This window comes from Aythya marila, assembly GCF_965140915.1.
Source record: "Aythya marila genome assembly, chromosome: 1".
Taxonomy (NCBI): Eukaryota; Metazoa; Chordata; class Aves; order Anseriformes; family Anatidae; genus Aythya; species Aythya marila.
In genome coordinates this window covers 8373576-8393387 of record NC_139042.1, presented here as the reverse complement: position 1 = coordinate 8393387, position 19812 = coordinate 8373576, and the positions used below count along the sequence as shown (strand labels likewise).

Below are 19812 nucleotides of genomic sequence, written 5' to 3'. Positions count from 1 at the left end.
TTGTTTAATATTGTTTAATTTAATTAAACAATATTAATTTATTATTTATTATATTGTTTAATTTAATTAAATTAATTTAATTAAACAATATTAATAACAATAACAAATTATAATAATTATAATAAAATTATAATTATTTGTTCAATTATTCTATAACACTAATTTAGACAGCCATTAGCTTGAATTAGTCAAACTGAAATAACATGACATGCATACATGGTTTGATCAAAATCTTTCCCCTATTACCTTAGTTCCATATAAATTGCATTTTTTAAATAGAGACATTTAAAAGAAAAGTGTGCTTCTGTTCCGATACTTTAGAAAAGTTCCACTAAAAAATAAAATCCAACGTGACAGCATCTAACATCAGAAACATTTTTCATGGAGTGATAAATATTAAGTCCCAATAGAGCTCAACGTCATCTGAAAATTAATTCCAAAAGACACGGGAACACTGTTCTCCTTACACACAATTCTTTAAGTTTTTAAGAAAAAATGTGGTAGGTGGGAAAGAATCAGACTTCAACTGGGTTAATATAAAGTCTTCATAAATGCGTGTTTGAGAGACTGCACCATACGAATTACCGTATACTACAATTACCCAAGAATGAGTGATGCATAATTTCAGCACTTTCAGTGGTGCTGAGCAGAATCATTTTGAGACAAAATGGAAAAAAATTGAGGTATAAGTTAGCAGAAAACTACTGTAAAATAGGATTGAAAGGATGAAAAAAATAAGACACTAAAATATGCCTTCTGTATCTATAGCATTTGCTTGTAAACCTATCATCTGCATTTCAGCTGCTATTTTCCTAGTTCTTTTTCTTCTATTTTTTGTCCTGCCTGCTGACATCATCTTTTTGTTTTTTTTCTTTTTCTTCAGCCATTCCCTCCTTTCCCTCTTCCTTCCTATATTGTTCTTCTGAATTTACCTTTCATTCTCGCTTCTTTTTCACTTTACTCATGCCTGGAGTAATTTTTCCTGGTTTTAGTTGTACTATTTCAGTCCTGCAACCTGAGTCTGAGATTTAGGACCTTAATTTTCTTGGTGTTCTTCCTCCTAAAGAAGGAAACGCTCAAATAAATTGAGAAGAACCTGCCTATACTTCCCTGGAGCACAATTCATACATCTGTTATAGCAATATTTCCAAGGGAGAGGTACGACCATGCTACAATTATCCACCATCTTTTGCTCCCTTTTAGTGGTTAACTATCAAGTGGAGCACTTCCTTCCAGAATCAACAGAAAGCAAGCGCAACCTAATAGTCCAACCCAAATGATATCCCGACAATTGTGATGTATAGCATATATCTTAATTTCTGCATGCAGATGACAGCTTTAAACCTTCCAACTCAAGTAACCTTTCATGTTATAGGTTGAGTAGAGACCACCTTAGGCCATGATGAGATTCCGACACGTTATAATGACAAAAATTCATGCTAATGCTGAAAAGAGCACATCTGCTTTTTCCATGCTCATCCCAACCACCCCCAACAACTGGTTCGCAGTGCATCACTGAAGGAGCTGTGGGAGGGAAACCATCCAGCTGAAAACTGCACAGGGCAAAAAAACCTGGCTCATTGCAGTCAACCGGTTAACCACAGAGCTGAAAGAATGCTAGTGGCAGTACAGGCAAGGCAACAGGGACAACTGACTTTTTTTTTTTACGTTCAGAGTAAAAGTGATCCTAATGATCTTAGATGAGGAAATTCTTATGAACTCAGAAAATAGAGACTATTTTGCTTTTGTTTTCATTATTGTCATCTGAGTGCCAAGCATCGGTCATATTTTGACAGCACAGAGATATATTAATATTTAGTCTCTTTTTAGAAAGTTTTAAGCTTCAGGTTACACCATGTAGAAAGTGTATTAGGATTTTATTTTTAATGATGGAGGGGATGGTATATTACCCTGGTGGTCAAGATTGCCACTACTCTTTGCACCTCTTTGGACTTTTTGGTGAGGTGAGGAGGACAAAAAGCCACCCTGGAAACAGAGTTGTTTGGAGACATAGCAAAGAAGGACTTTGCTTGTTTTTCAGGTCAATAAATGCTTGTTTGCAGTAAAGAGTTTACAATCAATGGCAAAATATTCTACAAGGTAAGCAGATCTGATCTTGAATAAAGTTTTTCTGAGACTTTTCTGAAAGCACTATAATTCTACCACTATTTGTGTAAGATCTGTTTATGATTAGGAAAAGGCTGAAATAATTTGGACTCACTAAACACATGAAATGCACTGCAATGACTCTTCCAGTTCTTTTCTATTTTATATGACAAGAGAGACAGAAAGATTATCTTCCCCAGAAGGCTGAGTAGATCTAGAGACGATTGCTCCAAGGGCTGTCCAAATAAATCTTACCTGAAGCAATCAATGCTGAATTCACACATGGGCAAGACAATGACAAACTCACGGTCCCAATCCAGACAAACTGGACAACAACTCCGAGAGTTGCTCAAGTGACCTCTCTGTTCTCTGGCTTCTCATTGAAGAGTAGTTTTTCTCCTACTATATTTCCATGACTACATATTGTGGAAGAAGTGTTTAATCTGGTGTGTGATAGAAGAGTTGCATTTCTCACTCTGTTAATTTTCAGAGATGCGCCTGACCACCTGCACCTCTTACACCTTTCTCTGCCTTTTTTTTTTCACCTGTCCCCATCCATACATTCTACAAGATGCAGTGGTATCTAAAGCATAGAGATGTGATTTTGATTTTTTTCCAGGTGTATCTTTCAAGTTGCATTCAACAAAGCAAGCAAGGTTATTCTCCTCCAAAGAACTTACTGGCCACTGTCTTTTGACAGCTTATTACATTAAATATTTCTCAGTAAGACAGGCATTGGTGTGAATCAATAAGTGCAAGAGACTTAGGGCACCAAATAATCCCTTCCTTTCCCTAAGCAATATTACCCATGTTTTCCAAAATCTGCTTCTATAGATCTGAAAGGACAAACCATCAGCAGCCTCAACGTCTAATCTTTTCACTGCTTCTTGCTTAGGATTTTCCTCACTATCTAAGTGAATTAATCTCTGTTATGATTTATTATTGTAAGAATAAATGTTTTGTTCTGCTGTCTCTTGTCCTTTCTATCACAGCCAGGAGAGCCAACTGTTACTCTCTTACTCTTTTCAGCAGTCTTATAAATACTTCAAGACAGTTATTCCAGCCTTTTTTTTTTCTTTTTTCTTTTAATTAAACAACCATAATCCATCCTTCTTAATAAATCTTGTTTTCTAAACTCCAGATCATGCTCTTGAAGTTTCTCTGACAGTTCCATATTCTTCTTGGAATGTAATAATCAAAGACATGAAAAGCACTGAGAACTTCTTAAATCTTAAGTAGAACAAAAAGACAACTTTATATACTTCACGAGCACTAATCCTGTTTACATATCCTGTAACAGTGCCTCCCTTTACTGCAGGAATGGGACATTACTGACTTACTCTCACTGGCAGTTTGCAAACAATTACCATTGGATTCTGTTTAAGGAAACTGCTCCCTTATCATTTGATTCTCCACAGCCACCATGTGCAAGTATATTACTTTGACCTTATCTTTAGTGAACAGCTTCATATTTTATCAGATCGTATCTCCACTTTGTAACTATCTGAATTCCAATTCTTCTGCAAAGTAACTGAAGTCCCACCAATAGCTTTATCTACATATCATCTATGAGCCTGTCTACACAGAAAACCGAGGTCTGTTTTCTTTATGAAAGTACCACATCCTGCAAGAATGTTCTATTCACTATACTGATTAAACTCAGGATAAATAAATAAATAAATAAATTGGTCTGTGCAAATCATTTTTGAAAATTTTACTTTGATTTATCTATCTTTTTGTTGGTGTTTACAAAAAATATTTTGGTATTTTCTTTTGAGAGGTAATTAATGGACCTATACCTACCCAGCCCCATACTTTAATTCCTCTGTTACAACAATGTAGACAAAGGAATTAAATGTTCCTGATGATTGCTCAACAGGATATCCGTCACCCCTGGCACGGAGGGACTAATTTTAGAAGAGAAAGTGGTTTGGAACCCGTTCAACAACTGTCAGCATTGCATTGTCAGGTCAGGAAGGAATTCACCAAATATTTCTGGGCTCTGGTCGGTTCTCGTTTAACTTCCGGGTTGTCTGCAAAACACTGGTTCGTTATCAAGACACAAACAGGAGACAACCGGTTTCCTCCAGAATCATACAACATTTATACCTTTGACCAGCTTTTCGGAGTTTTGGGTTTGTTTAATCAGCATTTATGCAGACGCGTGTCCAACTTCAGCATTCCCAGGAAACTTTTCAGAGGCTGTTATACAACAACAAGATGACTGCAGATACGCGGGTCTTAATGGGTGGCAGGTGAAAGGAGGAATGCTTTTTAGAAACTTTGGAATTAACAGCTTTCCCTTATCCACAGAGTGGTTTTGGCCAATAGCTGAAAATAATTCGTAAGTAACGGAATTACAAAAGAACAAGCTGCAATTTCTCGAGTTTTGCAATCATCAGGGGATCTTATGGCTTGAAGAATCAGCGATGGCTACATGCCACAGAAAATTCCAAGGCAAAGGGTTGTAGTCAAAGGTTGCTCTAACAAGCAGCTGTCCAACTACAGATAGAGTACAGTAATTTGGGGGAGTCAGGCATTTAGAAAGGAAACACTGAAAAGATAAGTAACACGTATCTTGCAAACTGAGAGAAAAAAAGTTGTAAAATCAGTGTTTATCTGATGATAATGAGTGTTTTAATAAAGGGATAGAGAAGACAACTTGTGAAAAAAGAATTTGAAAGTTGCACTCACATGCACGTCAAACATTTGGTATTATTTAAGACTATAAAATCTCAGTTGCCTATTCTCCTGCATTTTCACCAGAAGAAAAAGTGTCATCTTCCATGCACGTGAGAATGTGTATGAAAAGCAGTATTTCAGCAGCTTTCATCCTAGGCAATCTTAGTTCTCCAGGGTCTTAATTATGAGATGAGAGTAGGCTCCTTAAATAATCAGTATAATCTCCTGAAGATTTGAAGTGTTTAACTTAGTATTTGCCTTTTTAGACCAATTATGTTCACAACTCTGGGTTTTTAATGCCATGGAAGAACTCTATTCGATTTAGAAGCCTCGAGTCCAGAATACACATAAGTTTTCATATAAATACCAAAAATCAAGTAAGCTTTTGAAACACTTTTCAAAATATTTTTTACAGACATACGAGCAACATACCTGAAAAAGAACATGAACAGAGCAGCTGTGATGCAGAACAACAGCACCTACAAGAAGGAGAAAGAGAGTTATTGCATTAACCACCACACTACTACTGTATGTTCTGAATAGTGAACACTTTACAAATGTTCCTAAAAAAGTTATGCTTTATTTATATATGCTTCAACAGCATGAACGTAACAGCTTGTCTGAATCCACCAAAAAGGATTCTCTTGTTTCTAGTGGACTTTGGTTGGTCCTATGGAAATTAAAAAAATAATAATTAAAATAAAATACACAAAATCCAAACCAGGGTATTGGAATCAGACAGAGCAAAGGATGCCATTTAAAATAGTCTGGAATATACTAATAGGTAAGAAAATAATAATAAAACAATGGAATGAAAACAAACAAATTCTCTCTGCTTTTGCTTTCGTGATTTATTCAAACATTGTCTTGATGGTTTCAGTTTAAATAGCAGAAAATTTAAGATGCCTGCACAGATAGCTGCTCCTGCTTAACTGCTCTTGAGCAAGGCTAAGAGCAGACAGTCTTGTTCCCACACGAGTACCCTTTCTGTTAGTTCACTGTAGCGTTAAACATGTTTGCAATAATGCAATCTTGCTCTAGATCAATGTGATTGTACATGAGTCAGCAAGCAAATTAGCAGCTCTCCACCACTGAGAAGGGAAAGTTCTCTACCTTCATCCCCTCAGCTACCTGCTCAATGCTTACTTCTCCCTCACCACCCGCCCAGTGACTCAAAAATGCTGAAGAAAGCTAATCCAAGGAGAGAAAAAAAATACAAAAACAATACAAAACAAACACACATACACACAAAAAAAGTCTTTTTTTTTTTTTTTTTCCTCTCCCTCCCCCCCAGTTTAGTGGGATAAAATCACTGCAAGGGTTGAAAAGCACCAGAGCAGTCATGGCAAAGGAAAGGAGGAAGACCTCAGTGCCAAGAGCAGGGAAAAAGGATGAAGTCTGGAGACAGCAATAAGCTGTTGTGTCTTGACTGCAGAATTGCTTGCACATACAGCATAGTCGGTAACTATCATATAATGCTTTAAATTCATGACCTGCCTTAATCCATGCTATATCTTTGCCAGATATGGCTTGAAAGTGAGAAAATACTGTTTTGTACCAAATACAGTGTCCCACATTCATACCAGCATTTATGAGGAAAAATAGCTTACAGATAAAATGCACTTATTTTCAAGGATTCAAGAGGTTTTTTAACAAGATTGAATATGGAAAGTGTAAGTGAAAAGAATGGGAAATGTTGGCAGAAGTACACATTTGAAGGTTATAAACACATGTAGAACAGTAGATTAGGTTGCTACATGTTGATAGACATCAGAAAGTCTGATAAAAATTTGAATAGGGAAAGTTTACAATGAGTTTCAGAAAAAAAAAGAATCTTACAAGACTATATCCTGTTTCAATGCCCTCTGGTATATGACTTAAAATTATGGCAGACAAGACATTGTAACATTGTTTTTTATTCCTTTTCCTTCACTAGTACTATCGTATTTCATTACTCTGCATCAAAAATGTGAACATCTGAAATCACTTTATATAAAAGCATTTGGGTGAAGTGAGGACAATGATCTATTTCAGTTCAAATGACCAGCAAAAGCAGACTTACAGCTAAACCTGAGTTCTGCTTAGAAAGATCTGCCCTAGCCCTCTGATGTTCAAACCACACTTAACCATTCAAACAGCAAACACCAATTCTCTGGTGCCATTTCTGGGAGAGAGAAGGGACAAGAAGTCCTGGTGGCTTTGATCGCCCTGGGCAATGATATTGAGAAATATGTGAAAATGGCAAAGAACCAGTTTCCTAGTAAAAAAGAAAACAGTACACTTTTGCATACTAAAAGCACTTACTTTATTAAATAGTCTATTTTGTTTTCCCTTTTTTTTTCTTCCTTCTTAGCATTCTCTGATTACAGCTTGATTACACCCTAACAAGTATTTATACACATCGTTAAGATTCCCTCTGAGCTCTCTCCTCTCCAGGCTAAACAACCCCAGTTCTCCCAGCCCCTCATTTAGGAGATGCTCCAAGTCCTTCATCACTTTTGTGACCATGAAGGGTATGTCCCATCTCTCTGTTGTAATGTGGACACAGAGCTCCAGATGTGTCTCCCCAGGGCTGTGCAGTGGGGAAGGATCACCTCCCTCGACCCACTGGCAATGCTGCTTCTAGCACAGCCCAAGAAGCCGGTGTCCTCGTCTGCCACAAGAGCCCACTGCTGGCTCATGTTCAGCTCAGCACCCACCAGGATCCCCAGGTCCTGTTCTGCAGATGCTCAGCCCCCAGCCTGTGCTGGTGGCTGGGTTTGTTCCTCCCCAGGTGCAGGACTTTGCACCTCTCCATGTTGAACTCCATGAGGCCAGCCACCTCTCCAGCCTGTCCAGGTCCCTCTGGATGGCAGCACAACTACTTGGTGGGACAGGACAAGCACTCCTCTCAGTTTTTATCATCTGCAAACAGTGTTAGGTGGTCAGCCAAGCCATATCTAATATCCACAACAACACTAGCATCAATTATTTGAAACATCCAGTTAATAAACACCTAGATAGAATGATAAAAAACAACCAATGCAGCCAACAAGTAAATTAAAACTATTGTGATTTTCTTATTTGACAGATGCTTAAGGAAAGGAGGAGATGTAATTTATCTGAATGTGAATGCACCTTTGTGGCAGTTGCACGTGTTAATTAAGAAAACTGGCACAGAGCTGCTCAACTATACTGCAGGAGAAAACTTTAAGTTAGCAGGTCATTATTCAGCTACATTTAGCTGAGGTCATGAAGGAGATTTTGCTTCTCTTTTCTTTTCAGTAACGATTCTAATGATGGAACAGATACCGGGTTACCAATTGACAAAATCCTTTAGAGGCTCGGTCTTCATGCAAAGTGGCCGAATTGCTCAAAGTCAACAAGATGAAATTCAACAAAAATAAATACAAAGTACTTGGCAGGAGAAAGCACATACAAAAAAAGAGAAGAAATAACTGCATGGGCAGTACAACGGCATAATAAATTCCACAGATCACAAACCACTATGTGCCAGCAATGCGATGCTGCAGAAAGCACTGTAAAATAGAGTTATGGACTCTTTCAGGAACAGAGGAGGTGAGATATAGCAGCATATTACACTAATAACCTGGTGCTAGAAACACCCTGCAATACGTTGTTGAGAACTGCTGTTAAAGGACTTTAAGCACAGGCAAAGCAAGACAGTGCAGAAGGGACAATGAAAATAACAGGCATGAAATACATGACTGTTGGGAAAAATCAAGAACTGTGTTTGCTTAAGCTAAAGAGAGGCAGCTGCTGACAAACATAACTGTTTTCAAATACGCACAAAGTTGCAACCACATTCTGACAAACGTCTCGTTATCCACCTGCACAGAAAGAGGAGAGGTGAGACAGGCCTATAGCAAGGACAATGGATGGTACAGAGAGTTTTCTCCACAGGGCAGCGATGCACTGCAACCCGTAGTCCCATCTGAAGTCCTGCATCCAGGTTTGGGGCCCCCAGCACAAGAAAGGTGTGGGGCTGTTAGAGCTAGTCCAGAGGAGGGCCACAAAGATGATCAGAGGTCTTGAGCACCTCTCCTGCGAAGAAAGGTCAACAGAGTTGGGGATGTTCAGCCTGAAGAGAAGGCTCTGGGGACATCTCATTGCGGCCTTTCAATACTTAAAGGGGTCCTATAAAAATGATGGAGAAGGACTCTTTAATCAGGTAGATAAGCATAGGACGAGGGGGAATAGTCTTAAACTAAGAGGATGGATTTAGACTAGACATTAGGAAGAAATTCTTCACTGTAAGGGTGGGTGAGGAACTGGTGCAGGCTGTCCAGAGAAGCTGTGGATGCCCCATCCCTGGAGGTGTTCAAGGCCAGGCTGGATGGGGCTTTGGGCAACCTGGGCTGGTGGGAGGTGTCCCTGCCCATGGCAGGGGGTTGGAACCGGGTGGGCTTTAAGGTCCCTTCCAACACAAACCATTCTGGGATTCTATGATTCTAAGTAGCCTGTGAGCTACTTTATCACAGGAGTTTATAATCAGTAGAGGCAGAAATCTCTTAGCTATGCTCTGGGTATGTTTGACACCATTGCTCAAGCACTGCTTCTGCCCAGCTTTTATACAACTCAAGGGCAGTAAAATGTGCAATTAAAGCAGCCAGTTCGAGGTGACACGCACAGCTGAACACAGAAAGCCCAGCCCTCATCTTACTGTAGTAGTACCAGCATATGGAAAGCAAACGGTTACTGTCTTCCAGAATTAAGCTGTCTTCAAAATATGTCTCTTTTTTTCCAACCAAACTTTTCCCTGCTGTATCTAATATCTAAGCAGCACCCTCAGTATCTATAACATGCAATGCCTTTTTCAAATTTAAAAATGACTACACTAAATAGAGAAAGAAAAAACACTAAAGCCTACACAATTGTAATTCTCAATACTGAGTGAATTTAAGCCTTAAAATAGTAGCTAGCAAGCAGGAAGTCTACTTTGGGATTTTCTTGCAGAGTCCATCAGTTTTTGATTTACAGTACAAGGTCAACAAATTGAGCTTGGCAACACACGGACCTTGAAACTTTCCAGCTGCAGGAACAGCTACAACGAGCAGACAACATAAATGTTTCTAATGAGTGTGATCCACCCTAAATATTTTAACATTTTTAAAGAGATGCATAGAGGTTACAAGGAAAATGCCTTCATGGCAGGTTAGCCGAATTGGTGTGTAAGAAGAGCACTGTAATTTAGTTGACTGTATTGTACCTTACTGTACTAAACTAAACTGTAATAGAGAAGAGGAAAAGGTATGATACAAAACTTAGAAGCACTTATTTTCACATCTTTGTGGGCTGACAACGCCAGTTGTGTTTTTTTCCGAGAAAGTTTAGCCTTCGTATAAACAACATCCTGAAGCAACACGTAGTGGTTCCTAGCTCTGAGCACAAAACCCAGCTTGAGACATTGCCTGAATTAGGGCCAAGCAAGGGGCTGCGGATTTACCTGGAAAGTGAGCTGAAAGCAGTGGGACTGCTCTGATTGCTAGGGTACAGAGAGACCCAGAGGTACCAGGTGGATGTTATTTGGGCTGGAATATGCGACTTCTGAAGCTTTCCTCCTGTAGATGACACCCTTCTGCTTATAGATGACGTGGTGTTGATAGTCAGCTTTCCTGGGCTAGCCATGTCTCTAACTGGAGGCTGCTGATGTCTCATCCAGTCAAAAGAAGAATTGGAGAGAAGTCTGTGATAAAGAACCACAAACCTTCTGATTAAAAAGCACTGAAGATGCATGTGACCTGTGCAAAGGGACAAGTCAGTGATATTAGCTGGCTGAAATATTTAGTGTCAGAGCTACAGTTCAACGCTGGGTAGTGTTAAATCCAACTCACAGAGGACACGAGGCTGTTTCAGCCTCTGGCACATCAACACCTGACTTCAAGGATATTTCTGAAATGGGAAAACCATCACCTTCTGGATCAGGCACTTACAAATTCCTGTGAGAGCGACAGCTACACTCAGGGATAAAAAAAGTGACTGCTCCTAGCTCTTGAAGGCTGTATGCTGTAGAAAAAAGGAACAATCAGCTAGTGTCTGAGGAAAATTTTATTGTAAAAATCACAGAAAATTACAATAAAAACTCTGATGACACTTGATTCAATTAAAATAAGTTTCTCCAATAATTGTTACTTCAGCCAATTTTTTCCTAAAGTTACGAAGAAAGGTGGATTTAGTTTTTGTGTTTTTTTTTTTAATTGGTCACTAGTTAGTATTTCTACAAGTATGGCCATAAAAATAATGATTTAATATTAATGCATGCTTAGTTTCTTAAATTACTACTTTTTAATTAAGATTTTCTGTTTTACAAGCACTTTGTGATCTACACACATATAGTGGTCATGGATTTTTACTCTTAAAATACATGATCCAGAAGAGCGAACCATTTCACATTTCAGTTTAATCCTTAAAATAAACCAGCCTGCCATTTATCCACAGAAGAAGAGCCTTCTTCTTTCTCTGCCAATAGCAGTTATAAGCACTCTTTTGACCTTTATGCATCTAGTTGAGTAGTGGCAGGTTAGTTGTAATAGTTGTAGCATCTTCTATCATATTAAACAACCTTACCAGGGCTGAAGGAAGATACTCCTTCAGACTTCTGACAACACAATCCATTCTCCAGATTCACCTCTATTTCAGACACGAGGAGTATTTTTTTATACCCAAAAGCCATTCTTTTTTTTTTTTTTTTCAATACAAATTATTTGGTCTAAGGAAGAAAAACAACCAAACAGAAAGCACAAACGAACCTAGCTTTAAGCATAAAACCACAGAGCTACATAACGGCACTGTAAGTAAAATTGGTATAAATCACAGAAAATTGTTAACTGCTGCCTGTAGTTCCTCAATTTTATTTCAAAACATGTTATTGCTCCGATAAAAAATGCTTTCTATGGCTCTTATGACTAAGATTCTCCCATATAAAAGCTTCCTTCTAAAAAAATAAAAATAAAACAATGGAAATAGGTATGCAGATTAATGTAATGTCCCTATACTCCAAGATCAAGGAAAAAAGTATACATGGAATTCTCTTTTCTACCTCCACATTACAATCATGTAACAGTAGTCTCATAGTCTGTCTCTATAAAGTTGATATGCTTTTTTTTCCAATAATAAAATATTTAAAAGCATAAAATTTTCTATAATGTTATGGTAGGTACAGGAGATGGATGGAAATCACAGAAACTTTCTAGTTAATTACACAAAGATACCATAAGTTGTACAAAAATAATTTATGTGAAAATAGCTGTCAAGTTTCATTACCTTCAGCCACTTGAAATCTGATCTGATGACCAGTCTTACTAATGTGAACCGATATTTTCTATTATTATTTCATGCCCCAAGCAAGAAGTTACCATAGTAAATAATTATCTGGTGGAATGAGTCACCATTAACTGACAATGCAGTTTTTATGGATGACAGCTGCATCTTTACATGTATACAGAACTGAAGAGCAGGACTTGGGCCCTAAATCCATGACCTGCTAATAATATCAACTGTATCTCCATAATTTACTGCTATAAACCGTATTTACACCCTGACGTGGTAGAGGAAGACTTTAACAGATGCTTGTTACTAGACTATATCAGCAATGGATTTGGCAAGTGATTTTCCTGGGTACTGAACCAGTGTCCACCTGTTCTCCCTCTCTCCACCGCAGTTCTCTATATGCTGTCCCATGGGAGTACAAAGCACAGTTGTCAGGTTTTTGTTGCATCCCACATTTATTTTTCTTACTTCTTAAGCTTCTAATCTTTTTTGGCTAGCACAGCAGATTCTCCTGAGAGCCACGCTGGTGTAACTAAGCTAAAAAGCAGAAAAGGCAGCTACAAAGAGCTACTCAGTGCCCTGAACAGATGGCCTGCAATGGAACTGAAGATGCCCGAATCTCAACACTTTTAGGTTATTCAAGAGAAGACACAGAGGTGGCTAGAGTGGTGCTCCAACAGCCTGGATGGATAAAGACTGTTTATAATGTGCAGAAATCAAACACGTGATGGCTAGAACCTGAAGTGAGCCAGACTCAGACAAACAAGATGGCAACTTCTCCTGTTAGTAAGATTAACCAAACACAATGACACTGTTTTGTGTATCATGAGTTACACACTCAATACACAATGTGGTGAGATTCACTGGTCAGTGCTAACCAGTATCTGACTGAGTGATTTTAACGGCCTCCTGAGGTGTTCATATTCATGGGAATAGTATTGCTGATGTATGTCTTCAAACGAATGCACTATAAATACTAAAACATGCATCTGGACACCACAGCAAAGGTTTCTCAAATCCACTGTTCCTTATTTAAACTTAAGTGTGTTGAACAAAATACATACCTCAGGTCTGTCAAACAGCTCCTTGAGGCTACAGGGAAAATAAAGGGAAGGGGGAAGGCTAAAGGGAACATAGTCTCCAAATCCTGCAACAGCTCCTCACTATTGCAACCCTTTCACTTTCTCTGTCTCGGAATCCCTCGTGCCTTTCTCAGCAGAGCTGTTTCGTGGACAACAACTTTGGGAACAAGCCAGCTCCATTAAAAAGGGGCAGGGAGTTTTCAGCGACTGACCTTTGTACTTAGCCCCAACCCCCTTACATTTCAATCCAATGTGGAGAGGTGAGGAGCCAGCAGGGAATGCCATGCACTCTGCACTCCTGCAGGAATGAACTGTTCAGGCACAACTGATAATCTGAGCACAGGATCTGACACAGATTTAACAAAACACATGTGCCATAACCAAATACTGCTCTCAGTACCTGCTGGGTGCAGCCATGGGCTGACAAAGTTTGGCTCTGCCTGACTTCTCTAAAGTCATATACTACCTCTCTTTTACACTCTAATTCAAATATTGAGATCTACTTTCTAGCTTTACTACCTTTGAAAACAGCAATCTTTGTAAAATCCCTTATTTCTCTATTAGTATCACCTCTGAATTCCTAAGAACTGCAGTGAATAGCAAAAAATGGGCTATTTGGCTCTCAGTGATGCTTATTAAAGAAGTCACACTTCTCATTTAGAAACTTCATTAGTAAAGCTTTAAAACAAAGAATATAAAGACATTTTATGTTGAAAAACATTATTTTTTTTTGTACAAAAGCATGACAACTTATGGAAAATGGTGGTTGTCTTTCACCAAGCTCAAACTCCTACTGGTCCCAGAAGACATACACACACTGATCTGCGCCTTCAATCCTAAAATGGATCCACTTCTTGCTGGACATTTCAAGTTCTGCAATGTTTTACCTCCTTTCCATGGTAAATCATGTTAAATTGTAACATTTGTAACAACTCTACAAACACACAGTGTCCTTTTGTACTTGAAATCCACTGTAGTTGGGGAAAATTTAATGAGCTATCAAAAGTACTAATGAAAACTCTTGATGTAATCTTGGTCATGCACATAATGGTTACTTTTCTATTTTAAATTAAGTAACCTGTGAAGCAATATAATATTACTACTGCTTCAAAATTGACAGGCTTTATGAAAACACACAAAACAATTTGTCAGATCCGTATCAGGTGTTTTGCCAACTCAGCTACACCCACACCCCTTCAGCGTGCTAGAGACTCCTGAAATTTTCTGCCAGCAAGCCTCAAGCAATCTCTAAACAGATAAAATCAAAAGAAAGACTAATAAGTGTTATTAAACGAGAGATTATGTAGATTCATAATAAAGTATTGATGCTCAATCACGACTGAATACTTAGAGTTGGCAAACATTGAACGTCACTGAGCCGAGACAGGGAGCACCTGCCAGTGTCAGAACAGCATCAGGGAATAAAAGAGAAAATTAAACCCTCTGATTTTCTAGTTCACAAATTCCACATATACATGCGTAGTTAAGCACTTCAGCAACCCTTCACTTGCTTTTTCAAAAAGCACTTGTCAAGTCTCTCCTTGTTTTTCATGTTACCTTAACCACAGCAAACAAAGCTGCAGCATGCCATAATGGAACAACGGAATTGCCTTTCGCAAAGCTGTTGTTGAGAGCCCGCTGCTGTTCAAGAGCTCACAGCACATGAGAGGCTGAAGTACAAAAAAAAGTAACTGTATCTTCTGAAACTTCTTTTCTGAAAGCAATCAACCCTTTGAAACCAACCATGCATGCCGCTCTGTGGCCAACCCAGTCGCGGCAGGACTGGCACGGAGCCATAGGGCTGCACCGCTCCCAGCCCTTCCCCAGCCCCAGGTTGTATCTTGGTGCCCCCACAACTCCATGTCACACCCCAGCAGAAGCCCTCAGTTATCAGGCATCACAAGAGGCTGCCCAGGGTGGCTGTGAAGCCTCAACCCTCGGAGATGTTCAGCTCAGACAGACAAGGCCCTGAGCAGCAGGCCACAGTGGGCCTTTCTTTGAGGGAGGCTGGGCCACATGGCCTCCAGTGGTGCCTCCCCACCTCAACTTGCCTGTGATTATCCTATAAAGAATCACCCTGTACTGAACTACATTATAAAAAGTATTTTCCCCAAAGATCATTAAAAAGACGTATCCATTTGCCCAGTGATTTTTCTAAATCAAGGATAAATTAATACAAATGAGAGAGAAAAATGTTGAACTGCTTGGAACAAAGAATGCCACATAATTTAAGATACACTGATATACATTATGCTTAATATCACAATAATAAGTAGCTTAGAATAGTGCCAAAGAAATGAAATTGCAATTCAGTCAAGTAAATGTTGTGAGTAAAATTTGGAATGCAAACAGATTTCAGAAGTTGATTGTATTCCAAAACAATAACCAGACCCCGCAAGTGGTTGATTTCCTTACTGTTTTTTACAGATGCAAATATTTCTGGAAGCTTCCAAACAGTAAAATATCCCAGTGATTAACCCTTATAGACTGTGTAGTCCACACCATTCTGTTTCTGCACAAAGAAAACGGACAAAAATAATGTAGAAACATTTTCATGTCTCTATAACCAAGGCTGATTTTGTATTGGGTTGTTTTGGTTTGGGGTATTTTGGCATTTCTATAGGGTTTAATAGCTTACAACATTTCCCAGCTTATAACACTTTAAGCTTAACATAACTTTTTTGTGGTATTTACAACCACAGGCTAAAGAGAAGTGAATGTAATTTAAAGTGGAATGATATCTAATCATTGAGCTTATCTAATCTTCGTTCTATTCTCAAATCTAACTTGTAAGCACTAATGCTAATTTTTATTTCTGGTATTATCATCTTTTGCAAGAGTTATTTAGTCATCTTGCTTTAAGGTCATTTTTCCTTTTGTTTAGCACTCACAGTTTTCTTGTTGATGCGATTTCAGCTACAGCATCATAGAAGGTCCCAAGTTGAAAAGGACCCACAAAGAAAATTGAGTCCAACTCTAAACTTCCTGTACTTAAAATGTTCAGTTCTGAACAACAGCAGCATTTCTTCAGTGTCATTTCCATCGTCCTCAAGACACATACAGATGCTCCTAACCTTACTTCCACCTATGTACATTTTCATTGTGGAATAATAATATTCTCTCAAGAACTCAAGGCTGAAATTATGTTTCACACAAAATCTGTTCCTGACAGCTTCCTTGCATTCACTAAAGTGATCCTCATTTCTTAATTCCAGAATCTAAAATTTGTTTCCTCTTTCTGACCATATTAGTTTGCTCACCAGTCTGCCTTAAGCACAGACACTACATCTATAACCGTTCACTCCAGCAATTTCATAAAATAAAGCATTTCTATGCTTTCAAATTTATCTTCCTATCAGCGCTCAACTATAATATTAGAATTCGTAACTTGGTTTTAACCCAATTCAACCAAACTCCACTTCTCAAAAAGAATTACATTCTTGCAAGATTCACTGAAACTGGCATCTGGGGAGTGGAGAGAGGCCAAAATGAGCGCCCATGACGCAGGAAGAGCTTGCAGACTTCATGTGGAAGTCATCTCCTCCCTTTGGTCTGCTATTCTTCAGTAAAATTGTTGAAAATTGTTACAGTTAACATCTGTATTTTATACGTGCAGCTTTGACTTGAGGAAAAAACAGACAAAATAAATTACTTTACGTCAAATAACACTCTAGATAACATGCAGTGCTTCTGAATACAACATCAAACCTCCCCTCGCACACACTCAAGAAAATTTCAATGGTAAGAAAAATATACGTTAGCATTTGTTCTACACATAACTCCCACTTTATCCTAAATTATGCCAAGAATAACCTTAAAATATATAAACTACAAGGAGTAAACTTTTCCACTTCCCTTTGAATTCATCATATTGGAGCAAGTACTTCTGAAATGCCTGAAATGGTCCCATGCAGGTGAATTTGGGCCCCCTGAAATTCAAATAGGCTACATAGGGCTTTTTCTTGTTTTAAATATTCATTCACTTCAGAACTATAAACAACCTATTAAATTACTATAAACTTCAATTTCAGATATCTACATACATATATATAAATATGTATTTATGTATAACACAGAGTCCAAAAAGAAACAATGTCAAGATATTCACAGACGATGCATACCAGCGTTTCATATTATATCACTGAACCGTACTGAACCAAATTTAACATCTACACTTTAAATCTACATTTAAATTCTAAGATTGGGTCCCTGTAATAGTAATATAAATTAATAAGCTCTTCATGGTGGCTACACTAGTTGCTATGCAAATTCAGGTGGAAGCTTCATGAATTCCTTTCAAGCAATGTCGGCTTACAGAGGCACCACTCCTGGTCAGTGGCACCTTTACTTGCTGGTCACCACCTTGTGCCTTCTGCTGACATAGAGATGCACAGGAAAATGAATCCGAGACCTGATTCATCTGAAGGCAACTATTTTCTCCTCCCAAGGACTGAACACAGGCAGGAACATGCAGCTGGGGTCTGTGCCTGCCTAAACCAGCGTGAACCATACCGAGATCAAATCACAGCCCAAGACACCACGCAGTCTCCTAACAGTGCAGACACTTCAACCAGCACAATTTGCACGTTCCCTCTGTACAACTTTGAAGAATAAAAGTGAAGTAGGTGGCTGTGAATTAGTCAAATCAGAATGCATTTGAAACATAGAATTGGAAACGTCCTTTAAATATAATGCTGCAAACAAAAGCTACAGCCACTAACATCTCTAAATATTAAACCCATATGTAAGCTGAAATTTAAATCTGGTTACTTATCCTACAAGAATATTACAAATATAGTAAATACTAAAAAAACAATAAATTTTCTTCGTAGTCTGTGCAGATGTCTCCTATTAGACTTCTGAACGTAATTCCGTAGCTCATGTTACAGATATCATCCAAGATTTCATCTCCACCATGAGGATTTTTGCCTGCCTCTTTTTATTCCAGAGCTCATAATCACTGAATTACAAGGTTTGATATTACCCTAGTATCCAAGAAAGAACTGTAATTGATACTTGTCTTTAAAAGTTTACAGGTGTTGAAATATTTTTGTTGCTGCAAAGCACATGTATTAAAGTAATATTCCTACCATAAGATTCTGTGCAATGTACCATCATGGAAGTCCCTGTATCCAGTAATAATGGTAAAAATTATATTTATTATATATTTATGTTTATTATTGTACTGGTAAAAATTACAAACAATACCAGAATAAGATGAAATTCTGAAAAGCACTAAAAACCAGTATGGGAATAGGTTGAAAGGAGTAGAAAAAAGTATTTTCATAATTGACAGAAATATACAGTAGGGTTTTCACACTATTAACAGCTGCCTAATAATTACTTTTATCAGTGTATTTAATAGTTAGAGTAAGTTAGACTGACACCTTTAAAATTTTCAAGAAATTTTAGCATGCTCAGCCTTACTGCAAGTCAGTTACAAGGACACCTGAAGGTTTTATTAAGTGGATAGCTTGATGATAGGCATATATGAAGGGGGATTAACTCAAATCAATGCTGAAGACAGTGGTGGTATCATCATATAAATGACACTGACAGTTTCTCATCTCTAAAATACCACCAAAGGAGAAAAACAAAAGCAGACTGGATGGAACCTAGAGTTTCTAAAAAAAAAAAATAATTATTTTTTTGCAGACTGTTGTACAAAGGCACTTTAAAAGTTATAAACTGTTATAACTTCCTAAACTTTAATTCATACCCTGCATATTTGCATTATATGAGGGTAAAATACATGCACTATGTCAGGGTAAAAGTATCTCAGAAAGACAACTTTGCTGTGAAAAATTTCATGTGCTCACGGGAAAGAAAATCTATTTACAACTTTTTGAAACTTCTCAGAGATGTATGTCTGTAACTCAGCAATGAGCCGTAACCATTTATAACAGAGATATTTAACATCTGTGTTCAGTATAAAATTTGAATTGCCCATAAAAGTAGCATTTAAAGATGGAAAAGAAGTCATCAGATGCACACACATAGAACACCTACATACAAGGACAGACTACTTTTACCTCTTTTACTACAAGCAACTCCATCCAAGCTGCTCTGGTCTCTACATTTCTTGGGATTCAGATATGCTCTAGGAGCACATAAAAAATTAAATGTATGCATGAAGCAATGAATGTCACACTCCTTCCAACCACATAGAAAAATATTTTTTCGATCAACAAGCTATAGCAGATTAATATCTGAGACTGCACAGCAGCACCTAACAATAGCCTAACTCAAGTACTGACTCTCTTAAACTGCATAAATAATTATGTACATTTAAACATGGTGGAAAAGTTGTGTTTATATTATTAATGTCTACCACTTAAACTAGACAAGAAAAAATGTAAATGACTAGGTTTAATTTCTGTTTGTTGTTGTTTGTGACCTTTTTCCTAATATGTTTATAAGTTCCAAAAACATTTTGAAAGCTAATGCCAAGTACAAATTTGCCTAAATTAAAAAACTAGACCGGAGCTGCTTGCAAGAAAAATCATTGAAGAAAATCGGACCTCTTCTTAATCAAATTCAGCTTCTCTCCTGATGCCTTAAATGAGCAATTTCTAATTATAGCTTCTGTTTTCTATTTCACTGTTAAAAAATCCTCCACGCTATGATGGCAGGTGACCATAGTGAGTTCAAGAACCATCAGACATTTGTAAGT

At 37.9% G+C, this 19812-nt stretch overlaps 1 protein-coding gene across 1 annotated transcript in view; it reads right to left on the bottom strand.

Annotated features, from left to right (window-relative positions):
- Positions 1 to 19812, bottom strand: part of TMEM135 (transmembrane protein 135) — a 176775-nt gene that overhangs the window by 55370 nt on the left and 101593 nt on the right. Inside the window, exon 6 of the mRNA XM_082772953.1 lies at positions 5221 to 5267. Within this exon, the coding sequence (XP_082629079.1) occupies positions 5221 to 5267 (47 nt within the window). The remainder of the gene's footprint in view (positions 1 to 5220; positions 5268 to 19812) is intronic.